Genomic DNA, 24034 nt, shown 5'->3' on the forward strand with positions numbered 1-24034 from the left:
AAGCCTGTGCTCCTTCTGGAAACTCTAGGTAGGGGAGAATCTGTTCTTTCCTCTTCCAGATTCTGGTGGCGACCAGCATTCCTTGGCTTGTGACTACAACCCTCGTTTTCAAGGTCAGCATCTTCAAATCTCCCTGTTCTGTCTCTACATTGCTTTCTGTGTGTGTCACCTCATTCTTGTAAGGTGTGTCTACTCTTTCTCATAAGGACATATGAAATTATTGTATTTAGGATCTACCTGAAAACTTCAAGATAATCTCTCCAACTCAGTAACCTTGGTCACACCTGCAAAGGCTACTTTCTGATATAAGGTAACTCTACAGGTTCCAGGGATTAGGACTTGTTATCTTTGGGGGCCATTATTTACCCTACTACAGGAGCTTATTCCTTTTTTCTTATCCTCAGTAACTATCTGAGCTGAGCCTTTGGAGAACTTGCAGCTTTCTCAGCTGGCTTCTTACTGGAGGAAGTTTAGTGATCCAGGGTTGGTCTTATGCCTTGAACATCACTTTTCCAGAGTTCTTGTTCTTGATTCCACTTTATTTTGTAATTTTCTAAATCAGATAACTTCTTGGGAGACAAAGGTAAGTCTAAAAATTAGATAAAACTACTGTTAATAAACAGTAATTTCAAATAGCCAAGGTAATTTTAAGGAAAAAGAAGAAAGCAGGAGATAACATGCTACCCGACTTCAAAGTACACTACAGGGCTACAGTAACCAAAACAGCATGGTACTGGTATAAAAACAGACTGACCAAAGGAACAGAATGGAGAGCCCAAAAATAAGGCTGCACACCTATGACTATCTGATCTTCCACAAATCTGACAAAAACAAGCAATGAGAAAGGATTATCTATTCAATAAATGATGCTGAGATAACTGGCTAGCCATATACAGAAGATTAAGACTGGACCCCTTCTTTGCACCATACACAAAAATTAACTCAAGATGGATTAAAGACTTAAACATAAAAGCCAAAACTATAAAACCTTGGAAAGCAACCTAGGCAATACCATACTGGACATAGAAATGGTAGACAACCTAGGCAATATCATTCTTTGTATATTGGGCAAAGGATTTCATGATGAAGACACCAAAAGCAATTGCAACAAGAACAAAAATTCACATGGGATCTAACTGAAGAGCTGCACAGCAAAATAAACTAGCAACAGAGTAAACAGCTTACAGAATGGGAGAACATTTTTGCATACTACATACCTAACAAAGGTCTAATATCCAATATCTATAAGGAGCTTAAGCAAATTTATAAGAAAAAACAACCCCATTAAAAGTGGGCAAAGTATATGAACAGACATTTTTCCAAAGAAGACACATGTGACAACAAATACATGAAAAAAAAAAAAAGCTCTACGTCACTGATCTTTAGAGAAATGCAAATCAGGCCAGGTATAGTGGTTCATGCCTATAATCCCAGCACGTTGGGAGGCTGAGGCAGGCAGATCACAAGGTTAAGAGATCGAGACCAGCTGACCAACATGGTGAAATCCCATCTCTATTAGAACTACAAAAGTTAGCTGTGCGTGGTGGCAGACACCTGTAATCCCAGCTACTCAGGAGGCTGAGGGAGGAGAATCGCTTGAATCCGGGAGGTGGAGGTTGCAGTGAGCAGAGATTATGCCACTGCACTCTAGCCTTGGCAACAGAGCGAGACTCTGTCTCAAAAGAGAAAAATGCAAATCAAACCCACAATGAGATACCATCTCACACCAGTCAGGATGGTTATTCTTAAAAAGTCAGAAAAAAAAAAACAAAGACAAAAACAAAAACTAAAACACCATATGCTGGTGAGGTTGCAGAGAAAAAGGAATACTTATACACTGTTGGTGAGAATGTAAATTAGTTCAACCATTTTGGAAAACAGTGTGGTGATTCCTTAAAAACCTAAAAACAGAAGTACCATTAATCCAGCAATACTGTTACTGGATATATACCAAAAAGTAAATTGTTGTTATAGTGACAGGTGCACGCATATGTTCACTGAAGCACTATTCACAATAGCAAAGAAATGGAGTTAATCTAAATGCCCACTAGTGGTAGACTGGATAAAGGAAATGTGGCACATATACAACATGGAATACTACATTGCTATTAAAAAGAATGAGATCATGTCCTTTGCAGGCACATAGATGGAGCTGGAGGACATTATCCTTAGCAGACTAACACAGAAACAGAAAACCAAATGCTGCATGTTTCCCTTACAACTGGGAGCTAAATGATGAGAATACATGAACACAAAAAGGGGAACAACAGCTAATGGGGCCTATCAGAGTGTGGAGGGTGGAAGGAGAAAGAGAATCAGGAAAAGTAACTAATGGATACTAAGCCTAATACCTGGGTGACAAAATAATCTGTAAACAAAACCCCATGACACTAATTTACCTACACAACAAACCTGCACATGTACCCCTGAACATAAAAAAGTTAAATTAAAAAATAGAAATAAAATAGATAGCAATTTATTCCTGGTTAAAAACATCATGCATTATTAGGTTTACTTTTAGTGAAAATTAAGTGGAGAAAATTAAAAGACTAAGAAAAGTATTCATATTAAAAAGAATGGTTTTTAAATGCTTAAGAAAAAAGTTTCTAATAAGATATACAAAGGTTAAACGTATGTCATCAGAAGTAGAGACGACTTTAATCACCTGTAGATCTAAGTACAGGGAGTAATGGATAAGCGCCAGCATTTGCTAAGCACAATGGACTTAACGCTGCTCTATTAGGAGGAAGCAAATAAAGACCTCTTTGTAAGAATATAAGGCATTGCAGAAACATGCTACAGAGGCTCATTCTGACCTCCTAGTTAGTCACTTTTTTTCTAAAAATTTCTAAGCGAAGACTTAACATCTTTAAGTGACTTTGGTTATTGATGGGAGTCATGAAAATAATCTCACAGACTGTCCTTCAAAAATTTTGCATACTTGAGAGTCATTTATGGGTAAGATACTTCAGTGAGAAAAACAGAAAATACGGAATGAGAGGAAATACAAAGGCAGAAATTTGAAGGGAAAAAAGAGACAATGCAGGTTGAACAGAAACAATAAGCAGAAATAAGAGGACAGACCAGGGACTTAAGAAGGGGACAATGGAGAAAATCCCCACAGGGGTAGAATGAAAGCCAGGGAAGAATGGGAGGCAGAAAGACCAGGGTTTGATTTTTAGCTGTCACACTTAAGAACATAGCCAATTTTCTCAATTTTTTTATGCCTTGTTCCATCTGTGAAATGAAAGTAATCATACCTACATTACAAAAGTATTGAGTAATAATATATGTGAATGTATTCAACACATTGTCTGGTACTCAATAGGCATACAATGTTAAATTCTCTTTCCTCATTACTTGTAAACAAAGTACAAGTAGGAAGGAAGTGAGGAGAATAAGAAAAATAATTGTCCACTTAAGAAAAAACATAGTAACAATTAATCCTAAAACTATGATAACGGAAGACCAACATTCAGTGAACATAAAGTAATACATCTTTCTAAAAATAAAAGGCCCTGAAGTGAGTAAGTAAAAGTAGGAAAGCTGTTACAGAAGTATAGGCAAGAGATCATTGAACCTTGGCCTGATATGGTAGTGGTGCCCATGGTGAGAACAATTCAGGACTGAAATCTATTTTTAAGTTGAATCTCTTGTTGACTGTCTGTATTTAAAGCATGAAGCAAAAAGATGAACTCTCTGAACAACTGGGTGAATTATGATCATTTCTTAAAATAAGGCATACTGGAGGTAGAGCAGGTTTGGAGAGGAGCCCTGTTTTGGCCTCATTAAAGTGGAAATGCCAATGAGACATCCAGTAGGCATGTCAAGTAGAAGATCTAAATGTGGATACCACAAGCATAAATATGGCATTGAACTCTAAGCAGGGAGTATTGCTAGAAAGAGTTTATTGCTGCACCCTGAAGAATTCCAACTTGTAGAGCTAAGAGAAGAGAGGAGGGGACCAGTGAAGTTTGAGGAAACAAGGACAGTGTAGCATCGAGAATGTGCCGAAAGTTGCTCAGTGAGGTGAGGTCTAAAAAACATCCATCACGTTTAGACATGTGGAGGCAGTGGGGGGGCCCCATTGAGAGCGTTTCAGTGGAATGTTTAAGACAAAGCCTCAGGTAATACAATACCACCCCAACAAGATCTGAAACCAGAATTGGGTTTCTTTCTTTAAAAAGGCCACATAATGGATCATGAAATTTCTCAGTTCAAAACCTCCCAGTGGATTCCTATTACCCTCAGAATAAAAGATGAACTCTTTACCATGACTTCCAAGTTCCCAGAAGATCTTGCACTTGCTGTCTTACCTCCGACCAAGAGCAGCCTCACCCAGCCCTTTCAGCCCTACTAGCTTCTTGCTCTTCATTTAGAAGCCAAATTCATTTCTATTAAGAGTCTTTGCATTCACTCTTCTCTAACCTGCATGGGTCCTTCCCCACTTACATGCATAGCCTTCCCTGACTACTGTACATATAACCAAACGTCCTTGGGAAGCCAAGGCGAGCATATCACCTGAGGTCGGAGTTCGAAATCTGCCTGACCAACATGGAGAAACCCCATCTCTACTAAAAACACAAAATTAGCCAGGCATGGTGGTACATGCCTGTAATCTCAGCTACTCAGGAGGCTGAGGCAGGAGAATCGCTTGAACCCAGGAGGCAGAGGTTGTGGTGAGCTGAGATCACGCCATTTCACTCCAGCCCAGGCAACAAGAGCAAAACTCCATCTCAAAACAAAGCAAAACAAATAAAACACAAATCATACCTCTCCCACATTCTTTAGATAATCAACCTTACCTGGAGATTTCTTTTTCCTATGAAAGAAATTTACACTAAGTAGGCTATTTCTGATCTTGCTTTGGCAAAAACTGAGTTGGAAAAGGAAAAGAAAATCTTTTGAACACAGGCTCACCTAATTATAGAGCTACTGACTTACTTATAATGCTACCAGCGACGTGATTCCAATAGTTTCCATAAGGGATTCTTCTTTCACTACACTCTAAGAAAAAAACCCACAAGAACAAATAAGATAATAAGCTTAGATTACTTAGAAAAAAATAATGGGCTTGAAGAAAAGTGAAAATAAAGTTTAAAATTTATAAGTCTGTACTCTATAGTTCAATTTAGTCTTAATTGTCTATTTGATCCTAGATCCTGAAGTGTTCAAGTCACCATCATTTGATTTTGCAATCTCACTGTAAACCATTTAAAAATTTTGTCTAGGTCTGGGAATATCTCAATCCAAAGATCACTTTTTAGTTACAGCATGAAGTACTTCCACCTTCTTAATTACATTTAAATACAGATCATTTCTTATCAAAAATGGCATCCAAGTGATTCATTTAATGTCTACTTTCTATGTCTGTAGTGAGATGACTTTTACTCAGATAGTTACAGTGGGGATAGAAGAACATCGATGGATCTGAGGGATACTTAAGAAATAGAACTGAAGGAAATGAAGAACCAATAGTGAAAAGTAAGGGAAAATGAAAAAAATAAAGATGAAGGCCAGGTACAGTGGCTCATGCCTGTAATCCCAGTACTTCGGAAGGCCAAGGTGGGTGGATCACTTGAGCTCAGGAATTTGAGACCAGCTTGGGCAACATAGTAAGACTTTGTTTCTACTAAAAAAACAAAAAAACTCATGACCTGGCTTCTGGCTTAGCCAACTGGATAGGCAGTGGTGTCATGATCTATCAAGGCAGAGAAAAAGGGTTTGAAGAACGGGGGAAATCATGTAGTTTTGGGAATATTGAATTTGAGGTACTTCCAAGAAATGTATTTCCAGCCGTTAGATGCATATGTAAGTGAATGACAACCTTTCACTAATATCTAAACCTTCCCGGATTTGTTACTACATTTATAAAATGTGGGTGTTATATTGATCTTTAAGGTGCTTCCCAGTGCTAAAACTTCAATAAATTAAACTTCATCATTTGTTTATTTAGCAATTTGGTTTGGATCCCCATTTTCTTCTTAGACTCCAGAGTATCATGCTATTCTTAGCACTTTGGTTCAGCAGTTTTTTTTTTTTAAACTATTAACCAGATAAAAGCTTGTGAATTCATACAACTTTGTTTTCTCTTAAAATTTAAGGGATTATGAAACATTTGCTTCCCCTACAAACAAAAGACTTATATTCAAGCTTGCTGGACTTTCTTGGGATGAATAAAAGAATTTTTAAAGAAAATGTAAAATATACTGATGAAAATTTCTTCTTCATGAATTATCTCATAGATTTGAAGAAGTTGAAGAAACATTACTTCTATTAATAGAAAAAAAGGGGAGAGGAAAAGGTGGAGAGCGCAAAAAATGAGGTTTATGTTTGGCAAGAAAAATAAATCTACAAGGGAGATGTGTCAAAATACATTTTAAAAAGAAAAAACCCAGATTTAAATTGGTGCCTTGCAATTGGCAATACAAACTTCAGTGATAGTAATCAAAGACAAGCCTCTTTAGGTTTCATTGTTGCGATAATAGTCTTGACATTTCAATACTGAATAGTCTAGAATCCTTTGTCCTTCTTTCTTCCTAATTGCACATAGCATCTTTGTTATTATAAATTGTTTCCAGGTTAATAGATCCAGTAATTTTAAGGAAAGAGAGGATAATAATCTCACTGTCTGAAACAAGTTTAAGAAATAGTCCTGACTGGGTATAGTGGCTCAGGCCAGTAATCTCAGCACTTTGCCCAGGAGTTTCGAGACTAGCTTGGGTAACACAGCAAGATTGTGTCTCTACAAGTAACACAAAAATTAGCTGGGCATGCTGGCAAATACTGTGGTCCCGGCTACTTGGGAGGCTGAGGTGGAGATTGCTTGAGCCTAGAAGGTCAAGTTTGCAGTGTACTGTGATTGCTCACTGTACTCCAGCCTCAGCAAAGAGCCATACGACGTCTCCACCTGCCCTGCCTCTCAAAAATAGTCGTGACAATAAATGCAACTTTGGATCCCAAAACATGCTTGGTGGAATAACTGACAGATGAATGGCTCACCATTTGGAGGTTGGGGGTAGGGGGTGGGTGGGAAGAGTACCATATATATGGCTCATTTTAGAGCACTGTTTCCTACTGCCTCAAGAAGTATTGCTGCTTTGGTGAAAATGAAGTCTTCAAGGAAATACCACCAATTGAGCAAAATGAACATTCATTCCACAAACTGAACTATGTAGGTTTTTACTATTTTCCATTGGATCAGCTCATAACTGGTGTACCTTGGAAGCATTACCACAATTATTCCCAAATTTAAAAAATTCCCATGCCATACCGTGGATCACAGACTACAACATAGTGAGAGAGGGGGCCCAGAAATGGACAAGGGGGAGTAGAAATTAAGAAGTTATTCCTTTTAAAACAAAATTACTCCAGCTTATAATATAATTTCATGTTAACAAAATATGACTATTTTATAAAGTTTATCTGTAACTCCTGAAACAGAAAGGCAAAGCTGCATCAGGAAGAAAAGCCTATGCTTTGGAGTCAGTTTGGTTCAGACCTAGTGCCTCTTTGTAATCTGATATTTTGACCCTTTGAAGCCCTAATCTATTCCTTAGAAAACTGAGGAAGATAATACTTACAAGCTTATTTGGGGATTAAAAGTGATCATGTATAAAATATATTATGTAACAAAAATAAAGACAAAAGAAACACCTTTTCAACTGTGATTGTTAGACTTTTATTATAAATGTATTTTCTGAACCATCATTTCAGTTTTCACTAAAGCTGCAAATCTTAGAGCACTATGTGCATTGACACTGATACTGACAGCCAAGCTGGAACTCTAGTTTCAATTTCCCTCTTATAAAAGCTATTCTACTTACTTGTGGGTGTTAACTTGATGTGAAGAATGTAAAGCAAATTCAGAAAAACCTGTAAATAAGCACATGAGACTACATTTCATAATTAATGGTAAAGATACAGTTACTCCTTGATTTTTTAAATAAACAACCATAATGTGGTAATCCAAGTTATTCTGGTGTTGAGATAAACAATTTTTTATTCCTGTCCTAATAACCTTTCAGATTATTTCCTGTTTATATTGCAAGTTAAGTAAAACTATGAAACTGACTTGAATATTAAAAAAAATCAGTAGTCATGGGTTAAACATTTGTCACTTAAAGTCATTAGCTTAGCTGCAACATGTTTTACTAAACCAATAAATATAACATTATTAGGTAAGAGGCTTAAAAAAACCTGTATACAATTAAGGATGAATAAATATGTTATTAAAATGAACTGTATGTGAACTTTCAGTTTAAAAATATACTTTTAAAGAAATAGAACTAAGAAAATTATCTAAAACTTCCATTTTTACTACTTTTTCCTCCAGTAATTATCTCTTATGTGATAAAATGATAAGCTCTAGGAGAATAAGAAAAAGTCCTTTCATATTTCATGATAGGTTTAATCAGGTAATTCCAGGAGGGAAAAAAAAAATCCATTAAAACAAAATCTGATGATAATCAACTGGTATGTCCAATTACATGGGTATGATGTAACAATAATGGTTACAAACTTATATATGCATATTTACAGTATATACTCAAAATTATCAAGCTAGTTAACTATATCTGAGGAGATACATTAAAACACGAGTTAAACAGATGTTCATTGCTTATTAGAAAGAATGCAGTCAAGCTTTTAATGGAAATAATATACAAGTGAGGCACTTTTGAAGTCAGGAATAGGAAGCAAATGGCACTACACACTGGAAATGTTCACAAAAAAATCTATGTGTATTTTTAATACAAAGACTTTTCAACTAGATTATTCTTGAAAAATTTCAAAACTACTTACGCAATTTAAGAAGCTTTCAGGAATAATGGCTAACATTTATCAATGTACCAAAGTATATGAACGTTTTATAACCACCTGGCTGCTAGGCAAACAGTACCTAATACCTTAAAGCCCTTTTCTTTTTCTTTTGGTTTATATAAATCACCTCAGGTAGCAGTTCTTTTTTTAAAGAAATTCATTCTTTATGTTTGTCTCACTGAAAAACACCTCATGGTGCTATTATCATCATGATTTACAGACTTTTTTAGTGCAACAAGAATGCCAGTTTCTGGTGCTTCCTCTAATACCTGAAATGTGATCATGGAAGTCAAATCAAGAATAAGCATAATAATTAGTAAAGAATCTTTCTCAGGAAAGTAAAGTTTTCTAAGTTTTATGTGGAAAAATATTACACTTGCTTAATGCACCTTTGGGCTACAATTAAAAACCCAATTTAACACATATTTTCAACTGCAATCACAAAATCTAAAGTAAATTTCAACACAAGAAGTATCCTTAAAATTCTTTACATTGACCATTTAGAGGAAAGCACATTTCCTGGACTTTAGAGACTTACATGCATATTAAGAAACATTTCTGTGCCATTTAATTAAAGGGGCAGGGGAGAGGAAAAAGAAAAGAAAAAGTGAGACTTACCCAAGGTATCAGATGGTACTATACACATGAATTGAAAGTGCATTTGCATTACTTCAAAAGCTCGTTTTAGGCACTGCTGAATAACCAATGAAAATAGGTAGTTTCAAGTTTTTCCCTTTAAATTTTAACCCCACCCCATCATCATTTCAGAAATATACACACAGCTGGGTACAGTGGCTCACGCCTGTAATCCCAGCACTTTGGGAGGATGAGGCGGGTGGATCACCTCAAGTTAGGAGTTTGAGATTTGCCTGGCCAACACGGTGAAACCCCATCTCTACTAAAAATACAAAAAATTAGCTGGGCATGGTGGCGGTGGCCTATAATCCCAGCTACTCAGGAGGCTGAGGCAGGAGAACAGTTTGAAACTGGGAGACAGAGGTTGCAGTGAGCCAAGATCATGCCATAGTAGTCCAGCCTGCGGAACAAGAGTGAAACTCCGTCTCAAAAAAAACAAAAAGAAAGAAAGAAAAAAAGAAACATACACACACACTCTCTGAAGTTGTCACGATAAAATACAGGTGTGATTACGTTTTCTCGTGTTTTGAGTATTATTTTAAAAAATTCTCCCTGACTGGTGGAAGGAGAGAAAAAACACCATTTTGGTAATGGCTTTTGAGAGTTAAAGCAACTGGTTCTATAAATGCCTCAGTACATCCATTGTTTGATTGCCAGTCCCAAATATCAACAAATATTTTAAAACAGGATATGTAAGAAAAAAGTGCTTAAAATATTTCAGCAAGCCAACAAGACACATTAGGAAAATAACCCTTTTACAATTCTTTTGAGATAGTTCTTATTCCTGGTTTCCCTGGTGGTCACCACTCAAATAGGTAGTAGTGACGAATCAGATCCCTATTGCCATCTCGTCTCTGGCCTGGAAATCAACCAGTAGGTGGTGCTGAAGCTCCACATGACATATTTCTTCAGAAATCAAATGAGGTCCCTTTTCAAGCCAAAAATATCATTTAAGAATGATTAATTTTGAACAAAACAAGTTCATCAGACCAGTCTCGCTTGTCATACCATCTAGATGATTCCATTTTCAAGACTATTACTTAAGCAGTTGTGTTGAGCCATCTGCTTATATCAGATAAAAACAAACATTTAAGAGGAAAAGCCAATTGGCAGTGCCAAATCTGTACAGAGAATGACAAAATGTTCCTGAAGGTGCCTATACACACATTTAAAAATCAGTGATTTAAACTACCCATTTGCTTTTACAAAGGAATTCTAATTTACTCAAAAGAAAATTTCCATACAGGGATTCAGAGAACATCACATCATCAGTTAGTCTTGTAGACTGATTTAGAAACTGGGTATGTTAACTATAAAGATCCAAGGTAAAATAAAAACCATTTCATCACCATAGTTTTTAATGAAGAAACTTGTTTAAAATTGTAAAGGAAAAAATGGGAATGGGATGGCAAAATCTTAGCAGCAAAGTGGTTAAACAAATTGAAAATATTAATGCACAAACATTAAAATATTAAAGCATATATGTTGCATATAAAATACAGTACAGAACCAGGAGTTGCACTATACTGATTAGTGCTTAACAGAAAAAATGATTAAATTTGTTCCTCCCAGAAGTATATACACAGTTCATTTCCACAGCATTTTCCTATATAGCCAGCAAGTTATTTTCTTCAGTTATTCACACCTTGGTCAAACCTGAATTATAAACTCAAGACTTACAATTATGAAAATTCATTCACAAGGAAAACCAGTATTTCCATTTCACCAATAAAAATTTTGAAAGTTAACAGTCTATTCTAGGAAACCAAGTTTAGTTGAAAACTTCAGGGATGAAGATCATGTATTGTAGCAGCATTCAAATATATAAACAGTAAAAATAAGACTTAAAACTGCTGCCACAGTGTCATGTTTCGGATTTAGTTCATCCAATTGATTTTTAGTACAAAACTAGAAATACCATCTTCTTCATAACGTCTATAGTTATCAATATATTTTTCTTCTTTTCAATGTGAAATAATACTTCAAGATGATCTATATACACAATGTTGTCAGTTCAAGCTGTCATATAAATATAAATGCTTTCTTAAAAAAAGTATTTTACAGACAGATAGTGTTATATACATTGTTCAGTTTGATCTGGGGCTAAAGAAAAAAGCTAACACAAGTTTAGTGTGATATATAAAAAGAACAATATATAAAGGACATTTAAAAACCTGCATAGAAAATGAGCTTCAAATGGTAGTGTGATTTTAATTTTTATCACCTCTGAAACTTCAAGCCATTAAAAAAAAGGCACACTTCTCAACTTTATCCCTCTAAGGGAATGTTCTTAAAGAACCCTTTCCTTGGTTAGAGTTTTAATGTAATACTTAAAACAACAACAACAACAACAAAAAAAAAAACAGACAATTTGACCTCAAGGTACTATAAAGTTTGTTGGAAGATTTATCCAACTATTTTGCAAATTAAACATCCAGTAATATAATGCTCTGTAAAAGAAATTAATTTATATGTACAAGATACTTCATTTACAATGTTGGATTAAATACTTTGCTGGGAGAGTTTAGCACACATTTTAACATAAAATAATTTTGCTTTTGGCCAGTTTAAATAAAAATAAAATGTAACTGATAAAAAGTTATCATTGTTATGCAAATAATAAGCACTGAGGATTAAGCTAAAAATAAGCTGAACCTATTCTGGTTTAGCAGAATGATAATTGAAGATCTCAAGAGGAAGCTTTCACACCAACTATCCAGTCAAACTATTTGCCTTGGAAAACATTTGTAAATGCAATATAATTTTTGAAGGAGGAAACTCTGAAAGAAAACAACTTGCTGGTTGAATACCACAAAAAACAAAACTAAAAAACTTCACTTTTTTTCTGTTTACTCAGTCTCTTTTTATATAAAAATAAGTGTTACGTTCCCATCAGAACATTAGACAATTAAATCTGTGCTTTAAAAAAAAGTTGGTCACTGAAGGCTATTAGAATATTTTTTTAAGGATTTTAGATTACCAGAATGTACAGATATAACTCAATATAAATTGTAGCCAAAGAGAAATAAGGATGAAAATATCAAATCATTCACATGGAATAAAAACATTATTAACTAGATGAGTTAAATATTCAAAATACATGGAATGTGACAGTAGATATATATATATATGTATATATCTACTTCAGAACTAGGAAGGGAAGCAAAGTTTAATATGTAATAATTCGTACCTTACATTTAGTTAAATATAAACATTTGTTATTTATACATAAAACTGCTTTCAAAAAACAACTAATAAATGATTTAGTTGCACTTGTTTTACTTCTTGTAATTCCCAAGTGTTAACTTTTCTTAGATTGAAATCAGCTGTCCCCTAGTGCACTTTTATTTTTAGTCCATGTTCTAATAAATTCAAACCTTTAAAAGCCCATCACCTAACGCATAAATATACAAAAAAATGCCAAAAATCAATCCCTTTTAGTTGGATATTTTATGCTGACTTTTTATAGCCAATAACCAGAAATGGTTTCCTTCTGCGAATACTCTACAACCTGTAACAAAACATGCCATGCACCCAAGGGAAAAGTTAGGCATGGCTAGCATTTGTGAAATGCCAAGAACTGATGAGTTCTGCTTCCTCCACATGTGGCCCCAATGATACCAGGCAAGATTCCATATTGCTTGCCAAAAGCTTCCATAAATCCAAGTTAGCAAATTCCTGGAAACAAAGATTTTAAGCTCATTTTGGTACTGGATCATTTCATCCAGCAGCTTTATGTTTCCCACCACAGCAACCACATGCCTCACCACAGCAATGGCACATTCTCAAAGGGACGTAGCAGCACATACATGGTACAATGAAAGACAAAGCTACCAGGGCTAACCATCGCAAGCAGAACTTGTCATCACTAGTGTCACATGAACAGGGATCAGAAAAATCTCCCTCTGAGTCTGACATACAATGATACAACATGCTCTCTGCACAGAGCATGCAACTAACTTGATATATGCATCTTTTAATAGGGTCTGGAGCATCCTGACATTTTCCCCTGACATTTTCTTCATGATTAAACCTTTCCTGGCAATATACGCAGCGAGATCGTTCACCATCCTCTTTTCTTCGTTTTGACTTCTTAAATTTTAATGAGGAAGGCTGCGTCTTAAAAACCACAGAGTCTTTGGGTGAACTTAACTTAGTCTCATCCCCACAAGAGTACAGATAGTCTGATTTTTTACTGTCTGGTTTAGAAAAGTGAATACTGGAATCAGCATCATCTCTTTCCAAGTCATTTTTCCACATGTCAGGATGTCTGTAGTCTGCATAGCGACGTATTAAGATATCCCGAGGGTTTATTCTGACAATCTCATCCTCATCTTGAAAGCTGACATGTCTGATTGATTTCAAAGGGACCTAAAAAAGAAACAGATAAAAACTCCAATAAGCGCTATGAAGGTTAATTTTATGTGTCATCTTGGTGCAGGCCAGTGTATAGATAGTTGTTCAAATCTTATTCCGGATGTTTCCGTGATATGTTTTTGGGATGAGATCAACATTTCAACTCATGGACTATGAGCAAAGCACAGTACTTTCTGTGATGTAGGTGAACTCATACAATCAATTGAAGGCTTTAACAGAACTAAGACTGATCTCCCGCTGAGCAAGAAGAAATTCTGCCAGTTGGCTGCCTTAGGACTCAAGATGACAACAGTTTCCTGGGTCTCCGGACAGCCTAATCTGCAGATTTTGGATCTGTACCTCTACCACTGCATGAGCTATTTCCTTAAAATGTTCTTATCTATCTGTCCATCCATCTATCTATCCATCTGTCCATCCATTCATCTACCCACCCACCCATCCATGCTATTCTATTTCTCTGGAAAATCTTAACTAAATTCTATTCCCTAGATATATTGAATTTAGGCTAAAAAAAAAAAAAATCTAGGTCTGAGCTAAAGATGGGATGATGGATACAGTTTATTAAATTAACAACATATAATCCCTTTTGGTCCCATCTGGTGATAAACACAGGTGTGGCAATCCTTCAGACTCAAATGAGAAGTTTGGAGAGTTTTTAACTAACAGCATTTATAATAAGTACATATATAGCAAATTTATATAATGAAACATTTTTTAGTACAATTCAACTGTATAGAGAATTAGACTGTAAAACTTCACCTATATACTAATTAGTTAAATTCCATATCAGAAGATAAATTAACATTATTTACCCTATTTTGGGACTTTAGACTTCCACACTCCTTAGGTATTTGCCGCTGTACATATTCCATACTTCTGCTCTGAATGTCCAAGCCTGGCTGACCAAATGTTATCTAAAATACAAACAATTTCTACTTAAGTGACATAATAATCTTACTTTTAATTAAACTATGTACAGTGTATGTTCTAAAACCTCATAACCTATTAGCAGTAAAGTTTTTCAAAAAGTTTTGAGAATAAATATAGAATGATTCCCCACCATAAAACAAAAACAAAACCCTAGGTTTCTTCTTATACATTTAAACGTTAACAAGCAATACATGGTCGAAAAAGTCCAAACAACACAAATATCCATTAACTAATGAATGGATAAACAAAATTCAGCAAACCCATAAAGTGGATGAGAATGTGAGACAAATATAATTCCAGGTAATGGTTACCTCTAGGATGAAGGCAAAGGGATAGACTGGGGTGTTCCTTTTTTGTTTGGTGCTTTCTCAAGTATTCAGTTAATACATTTTTTTCTATGTATTAAACATGCCATAAATTTTTAATATATGTTGCCATATTTGTCTACAGTGAAATGAGCCCCAGGAACGTGAAAGAGAAAATGAGCTGAAGAGCTATAATGGCTTCCAGGCCTATAAGACTTTGAAATAATATATCTATCCATCCAAAGGATTTTTTTTTTTTTGAGACAAGGTTTCACTCCATCACCCAGGTTGAGTGCAATGGCGTGCATGGCTCACTGCCACCTTGACCCCCCTGGCTCAAGCAATCCTCCTGCTTTAGACTCCTGAGTAGCTGAGACTATGGGTGTGTACCACCAGACCCAGCTAATTTAAATATATATACATATTTTGTAGAAATGGGGTCTTGCTATGCTTCCCAGGTGGTCTCAAATGCCTAGACTCAAGTGATCCTCCTACCTCAGCCTCCCAAAGTGCTGTGATCACAAGGGTGAGCAACCACCTGGCCTCAAAGAATTTACTAGCTCTTCAAAGCATTAAAAAATGAGTTAAAGACAAACACTGGCAATGCCTATTTAAGCATTACTAAGGGAAAAACCTAAGCTAGCATTAGTTGACAATTCTTTATGGGTCCCATCTCTGCAGCTCTAGTGAGCATATGCACTATCTGTCTTTTGTTTTTGGATTGTCTTTTCAAGGATATTCATAGAGTGAAACACTTTAAAGACAGTGTTTCCTCTTTGGAGACAGGCTTGTTTGGTGTCTGGTATAACAAAGATAGTATCTCCTTCCTCAGCAATTCAGGCAGGCTATTAAACTGCATTAAAAGTCATTATAAAAGAGTTGGCTTTCCTAAGTTCAGGATTCCAATGCTGGGACGCAAACCCCCTGAGTTTACAAAGTATTTCTGAGCATCATTCCCATGGGATTTGGAAGAGCAACAAAAACCAACACAAACATGAAGCTCATGCTACTACTGTACTGTGAATAATAAAGTCCTTCGTCTCTGACCCTGCAGCCATGTCTTCTATGCAGCATTCATAAAACTAGTAAGTTAACTTGTCCTTTTGGCAAGATTGTTCCTCTGTCATAGAAGAGGATCCAGCAACTTACCCCAGTTGAATGCAATTAAACATTCAAAGGACTCACCAAGCTCTAGCTTTTAGTGATGATCTCATAAAAACCTATTTTTGGTAAAGAATATATTAATCAAGCTACTACTAGTAACAACAGCCCACATGATGGTTGAAATCAAATTGTTTTATAATTTTTACATACTATTTTCTTAAACTCAATTACTTGAATCTCCGAAGATGACTTTAGTCCTAGTATCCTAAGAAAATAAGGTGTCTGGTCTGCAAGCTAAGGGCCAGACTCTACTATGGAAAATTCATCCTGTGAGGTCTTCTGGGTCACATACAAATGGACAACTGGTACACCATCTTAAGAGCACTGTGCTGAATGGAACTGTGTTTTGTTCCTATTAAGAAACTTCTACAATATTTCTTTATTTTATGTATAGCTATAGTCTAGTGCTGCTTTAAAAGAGAAAAACCATTCCATTCTAATTCCTATTAAACTGAGAAGCTCACTGAATATAACATCAGCAAACTCTAGGGGGTAGATACTGTTATTATTCCAATTTAGATGAAGATACTAAGGCACAAAGAACTTAAGTAACTTGCACAAGGCCACACAGCTAGTAAGTAAAGAAGCGGGAATTCAGACCTAAACAGAATGGGCTCAAGTGGCCATGTCATAATCCCAAAGCTAAGAGCTGTCTGCCAAATGTTGTTTCACTTCTCTCTTTGTAGTATCTAACACTTTTTATACTTTCTACCTGATGACTACATTCCTCAACCACCCCATCATGACCACCATTACTATTCTGGGAGAAGAGTTCAGTTCTTTTTCCTCATCCAACAAAAGAACACCTATAAAGTTATAGTTCTTTCAGCCAAAGAAGGTAGGCCAAATAAATTCCCAGGGCCTGGGATGAGGAATATTGGTATATTATAACTTTCCTGTGTTACACTCACCGGGTTTCCTTTCCCTGCTCAACAGTATGATTCAGTGACTTAGTTTAGGATATGCATACTTCCACTCTCTCCTACGTTGAGATGCGTTTTTCTGCCCACTACTCAAGATGTGGGAAAATATTTTGTATTTAAAACTGTTAAACTGAGTAGCTCCAGATTCAAATGTCTCATAGGATGCCTACAAGTTTACAAGCAAATATGACTCCTGGTGGGTTCATTTTAATATCCCAAAGTCTCTAGTGAGAGTATGCAGATTGCTTTCAGCCTTTATTCTTACAATTATTTTGCTCAAAGTAAAACTGGCTTGCAAGTTTTCCTTCTTGTACAAATATCTTATTTTTTAATAAAATTTTATAATAAGTTTGGACAACATACATAAACTGCAGATAATTTTTAATCACTAAAATTAGGTAGTTTGTCAGTTTGTTGTGAGGATTAAAATGAGTATATAAGTAAAGCACTTAAAATAGTATCTAGCATGTTGTAGGCACCAGCTATAATAAAAATTAATAATAATGATCAGTGAAAACTAAAGCTACATGGAGCCTGGGAGACTGACCTGGAGCCTTTTACAATGTGTCTACCTTGAATAATTCCCACTGGATTTGCTATGGCATGAGACTTGCTGGAAGCAAAGCTCCTAGATGATAAAGAAGTTTTTTTGTTTTCTTTCTCTACCCACTTTTAAGACTTTGGGAAAAGAACAGCAGGGCCCACAATGCTGAATTAATCAAGTTTGAATTTCATTAACTCTCTGTCTCTATAATAAATCTGTAGCTCCCCCTAAACTTCACTTCCACCTTACAAAATGAAGTAATTCTACCTCTTCTCATGCAATTCTCCTGTCTTTACAGTTTCCATTGCCTTTGCTCTACCAATTTTTTTCTCTGTCCTGAGTCTTTTAACTTCTCCACTTTCTTCATCTTATGACCATATTCATTTCTTGAACCTACATCCTTCTAACCTTATCTATTTGTTAAGGAAGGCTTTTGCAGTCTTCTAGAGAAGTTGCTAGCAAACATCATCTTTGTTTCCTCTCCAGTCATGCATACCTCTTAATTCCATTGAAATTGTGGTACGGTTACCAATTACCTTTATGGAGATGAACTGGAATATTATTGGGGTATTTTACTGTAAAACATTAATTAACTACTCCATCATTTCCTTTACATTGTCCTCCCCAGGCTTCTGAGACATCCTTTTCTGGTTCTTGTAATGTGACTGGTCTTTTTTAACTCATGGTCTCAGTATTTAGTGATTTCCTACTGTAACAGTTTTAAAATAGAACATAGTCTTCTAAAGTAATTCTAACTTCTCCTCATAGTTTCAGTTTTCATTCTCTGATAATGATTCCCAAAATTTATCTCCAGTCTTTAACTCTCCCTGAGCTTCAAACAATAAAGAGCTACTGGTTGAAAACTTCTAAATCTGTTCAAAAACATTATCACAGATTCCAGGAGCTCTATACATCCAAAACAAAATACACAACCTAATACCTAGATATAGCATAATAAAACATCTGAAAACAATAAAGGTATTATTTCTTAATAGAAAGGGTAGAAACTTCTTCTCAATGGTATTACATCTTTTAAATTGATGAAAGAAAATAAATTATAACATAATTCAAAAGAGCAAAACATCCTTCAAAAATGAAGGAAATCAAAGATTTTTTTTTCAGATAAATGAAAACTGAGGCTCAGCAAGCACCAGAAACCAGCAAATGATCCTAGATGGAAGCATAATACATAAGGTATTGAAGAATGTCAAAAGTCATAAAAAGGTGAATAAATCTCAATGAATGCTGATTGTTTAAAATAATATTTTGCAAGGTTTTAAATTTTATAGTTTGTAATGACGATTACAAAAAAGGTAAAAGAGAAGTAAATAGAGTTAAGATACTGTAGATCTGTGCATTATCCTGAAAACAGTAAAACACTAATACAGAATAGATTTTAAGGAGTCAAGATAGCTCTAGGATAATCACTAAAAATATTAAACAACTGTATTACCTATTAGCTAATAAAGGGATGATAATCAGGCAATTAAATATATTTGAATAAGCAAAGTGAAAGAAAAAAACAAACACAGCAAATGGGACAAATAAAGTGAATAAAATGGTAGACTTATATCAATAATTGTAAAGTAAATGAACAAAATACTCCAACAATTAAAAGACAAAGACATTCTTGGGGTGGGGGGACCTAAACCCAACTATATATGGTTTAAAACAGAGGTCTTAAATAAATGATACAGAAATGCTGGAATTAAAAAGAAAAAGAAAAAAAAAACTATTGTGAAAGTGCTAACCAGAAAAAAATTGATGTAGTCTGGTATCAAAAAAGTACTTTTAGGCAAGAAATATTACTAGAGATAAAGAAAGATATCTCATAATGACAAAAGGATCAATTCAACAAAAAGGCTGCTATACCCACTACTAAAACACTGACCATATGCTGGGCCATCAACCAAGTTCCAACAAATGCCAATAAAATAAAAGCATACATAAAATCATCTTTATTTGTAACATAAAAGAGAAAGCTAGAAAATTCCAAATATTTAGAAATGAAAGAACCCATTTCTGAATAATGGTAAAAACAGGGCATATCATCATTTTGCCAATGATAGGTGTTGGAAGCAGAGTAGCATATGGTAATGGTAGTTTACTCCTTTATTCATTCTACCTCTGGTATATCTACAATTTTCCATTAAAAATGAATAAACTAGAAAATTCTATAAAATGTGGATAGAGGAGCACATAAATGAAAATTTATAGCCTTAAATACATATGTTAGAAGAAGACAGAAATATAGAAAAAAAGCCAAAAAAAAAAAAAAAAACCAACAAGAAACTAAGCTTTTACAAGAATATAAAACCAGGAAGAGCAAAGCTAAAACCTAATAGTGTAGGCAAACAGAAGTCAGAAGCAGAAGCAGAAATTAATGAAATAGAAAACAAACATTTAAAGAAGTAAAAAATCCAAAAGCTGTATTTGAAAAGGCTAAAAATGATAAACTTCTAAGCAAGAATAATCAAAGGAGAGAAGACACATATTTTCAATATCTGCAATGAAAAATGGGATATATTTATGACAATAAACTTGAAAATCTGGATGAAATAGACAAAGTTACTGTAAACTATAACTTGTCACAGCTGACACAAAAAGAATTAGGAATTGTGAATAGTCTGTGTCTGTTAAGGAAATTGATTCTGTCATTCAAAACCATCTAAAAAAAAATATATAAGCCTAGATGGCTTCACTAGGGAATTCTACCAAACGTTTAAGAAAGAATAATGACCAATCTTAAACTCTTCCATACATGTGAAAAGAAATACTGTTCAACTTATTTTATGAAGCTAACATAGCCTTACAGCAACACCTGATAAAAATATGAGAAAGGAAAATTATGTTGATCTCTTTCATAAGTATAGACATAAAAATCAAAGATGAAATACTGACAAATCCAATCTTATGTATGCATGATGTATATGTATATATGTATGTGTATATCACATGGCAACCAAGATGAGTTTATTCCAAGATTGCAAGGTTGCAAACCAATGACTGCAATTTAACAAACAGAATAGAGGAAGAAAAAAATAGAATCACCTCAATTACTGCAGAAAAAGCATGTAATAAAAACTTAGTTCTGTAGGAATACAAGATTATCCTTAATCTTTTCAAGAGATCTATAAAAACATACAATAAACACATCATAATTAATGATAGATATTAAAAAGCTTTCCTGTGAGATCAGGGATAAAACAAGAATGCCTGTGATGTCCCCTTGCATTATAACTCTTAGCCAGTGCAGTAAGGTAAGAAATCAACATCCAAATAATCAACATATTGAAGCGTTATTTAATAGTGTATCCGGATACAAGGGTAATATGTAAAATATGCTTACAATAACAAAAAATCAAATATAAGAATGAACATAACAAAAGATATGAAAAATTTCCAAATAAAAAACCACAAAACATTGTTTAGAAAAATCTAAGAAAAACCAAATAAATGAAAGTATACACCATTTCATGGATTAGAAGATTCAATGTCATAGAGATCTCAATTTCTAGTATATTATTTTAAGAATGCAATACAATCGTGATCAGGAAGGTATTCTGTGGACACTGATAAACTGAACAAAATTTGTATCGGTCAAGAATAACAAAGAAAATCTTGAAGGGCAAAGTTGGAAGGTATAACTCCCAGATCAAACTTATAAAGCTACAGTAATGAAAACAGCAGGACACTGCAGAAAAACAAACAGGCCAAGGGAAAAGAACAGAGATCAGCAACAGATAGACACATTGAAACAGTACAGCTGTGTGCCTACTCAAATCTTGTCTTGAATAGTAGCTACCATAATTCCCAAGTGTTGTTTGAGGGACCCAGTGGGACATAATTGAATCATGGGGCCAGTTTTTCCCATACTGGTCTTATGGTAGTGAGTAAGTCTCACAAGATCTGATGGTTTTATAAGGGGTACCCTTTGTCTCTTGGCTTTCATTCTCTCGTCTGCCACCATTTAAGACATGCCTTCCACCTTCTGCCATGATGGTAAGCCCTCCCTAGCCATGTGGAATTGTCAGTCCATTAAACCTCTTTTTCTTTATAAATTACCCAGTCTTGTCTTTATCTGTAGTTTGATAATGGACTAACATACTTTATCTGTAGTATGTAGTTTATCTGTAGTTTGAAACTTTATCTGTAGTTTGAAAATGGACTAACTATAATCACATGAAAAAGCTAAAAATGCAATGCAGTAGTTTCAGAAAGACAGATTTTTACTAGATGATATTGGAGCAATTGGCTATATATATAAAAAATATATATATATAATAAATAAAACAAACCTTGGCCTCCTAATTTCTCCTCACTGAAAAATCAAATGTGAATGCAAAAACAATAAGGCTTCTAAAAGATAACACAAAAGAATATCTTTATGATTTGGTGAGTACCTATGGGAGTTCTTAAACAAGACAGAAAAGCACCAACCACAAAGGAAAAGATTGCTGAACTGCTCTTTCATTAAAATTAAGAACCTTTGTTTGGCAAAAGACATCATTAAGAAAGTGAAAAGGTAAACCTCAGGGTAAGAGAAGACAGCTGTAATGTATATTTCCAACAAAGGACTTGTTTTCAAAATAAAAAAAAAGAACATCTATAAATGAGTAACATAGCTCAACATAAGATGTGTAAAAGACTTAACAGGTATTTAGCAAACAGCAATCTGTAAACAGTCAATAAGCATAGGAAAAATGTTGCTCAATATCGTAATTAAGAAAAATAAAAGGTAAGGCTGGGCGAGGTGGCTTACGCCTGTAATCCCAGCACTTTGGGAGGCTGAAGTGGGTGGATCACTTGAGGTCAGGTGTGCAAGACCAGCCTGGTCAACATGGTGAAATCCTGTCTCTACTAAAAATACAAACATTAGCCAGGTGTGGTGGCACATGCATATAATCCTAGCTACTAAGGGAACTAAGGCAGAAGAATTGCAGAAGAATTGCTCAGGCCAGGAGGCAGAGGTTACAGTGAGCCCAGATTGTACCACTGCACTCCAACATGGGTGACACAGTGAGATTCTGTTTCAAAAAAATATATGTGTGTGTGTGTGTGTGTGTACGCGTGCGCGCACGCGCACACACGCTAAAATCACAGTAAAATATTACTTTCATCTAAGAACTAAATCTAAAAAGAAAATGCATGATACCAAGTGTTCATTAAAATTTCCACCACTGGTGGGAATATAAACTGGAAGACTACTTAGGAATTTTTTCTAACTGAGTAAAACTGATACTCCATAAAAATACACTGTGCTTTTGGCCTGTGGTTTCTTGTAACTTCCGGCAAATTAAATAGGTTTGTGAAACAACCGAGAAAATCAAGTCCAAGGTGTCTTCACAACATAAAAATTCAACAATCTGGTCCTTGCCCTTTTCTGTTTCTCTTTTTCTTCACCTTGTCATGTACACTTTTGCTCATGCTGTTCCCTGTTATGGACTGAACGTCTGTGTCCCTTTAGAATTAGTATGTTGCAGTCCCTTACCTCCCAAAGGGTATTTGAAGATGTATCCTTTGGGAGGTAAGTCATAAAGGCAGGGACCTGGCCTGATGAGATCAGTGTCTTTACAGGAGGAGACACCAAATAATTTTACTTCTCTCTCCGTCAGAGGGTAGGTAACCATCTAGAAAAAAGCAAGGAAGAAGCCCTTCACCACACCACATCCATGCTGGCACCCTGATTTTATATTTTTAATTGCCCAGAACTAAAGGCAAACAAAGCTCTGTTGCTTAAGCCACACAGTTTACAATATTTGGTTATGGCAACCTGATATAACACCCTCTAAAACATAAATCTTCTTCTCTTCCTGTGTCTTTTCCTCCCATTTTCATTCCAACCCACTTCAATTGGTTAACAATTCGTCTCATCCTTGACATGTTTAGGTATACCTAGAAAAAAATCCATCAACGTCCAGCATGAGTTCAATGCCCCAGTCCTGCGCCCCCAGAGCAACAGGAACATGCATCTATTACCTCACCAGAAACTCCTTTAGAAATAAACCATGGATTATTTTCATTTTAATCACTCAACTTTAAGCATAGGATCTCATATATGCTATATGCATATGGTATAATATAATTAATGGTGATAATCTGTTGAACTGAATGCTTTATCACATTCATCTGATTTGTCTATCTAGGTTCTACCTATGCAAATGTGTTCCCTAACAAACTAAATGTCTGAATTCCTCAGGTCAAAATGAGTCAATAAATGAGAAGCAGGTGGGCTTTCAACATAGCCACTATGCCAATGGACAATATTACATCTTATAAATAACATCTATCAAGAAGAATAGATAATACTTAAGCCTTTGGTTTTTGCAGACAGA

The 24034-nt window shown here is 35.2% G+C and overlaps 1 protein-coding gene across 2 annotated transcripts in view; it reads right to left on the reverse strand.

The window, feature by feature from the left end:
- Positions 1 to 8389: 8389 nt before the first annotated feature.
- SPRED1 (sprouty related EVH1 domain containing 1) overlaps positions 8390 to 24034 on the reverse strand; it is a 108268-nt gene continuing 92623 nt past the window's right edge. For both annotated transcript variants that reach the window (XM_009005583.5, XM_002753561.7), the window contains 2 exons: positions 14646 to 14747; positions 8390 to 13827 (listed from right to left, as the gene is read on the reverse strand). In XM_009005583.5, the coding sequence (XP_009003831.1) occupies positions 13177 to 13827; positions 14646 to 14747 (753 nt within the window). In that variant the 3' untranslated portion in view covers positions 8390 to 13176. The remainder of the gene's footprint in view (positions 13828 to 14645; positions 14748 to 24034) is intronic.

This window comes from Callithrix jacchus, chromosome 8, assembly GCF_049354715.1.
Source record: "Callithrix jacchus isolate 240 chromosome 8, calJac240_pri, whole genome shotgun sequence".
Taxonomy (NCBI): Eukaryota; Metazoa; Chordata; class Mammalia; order Primates; family Cebidae; genus Callithrix; species Callithrix jacchus.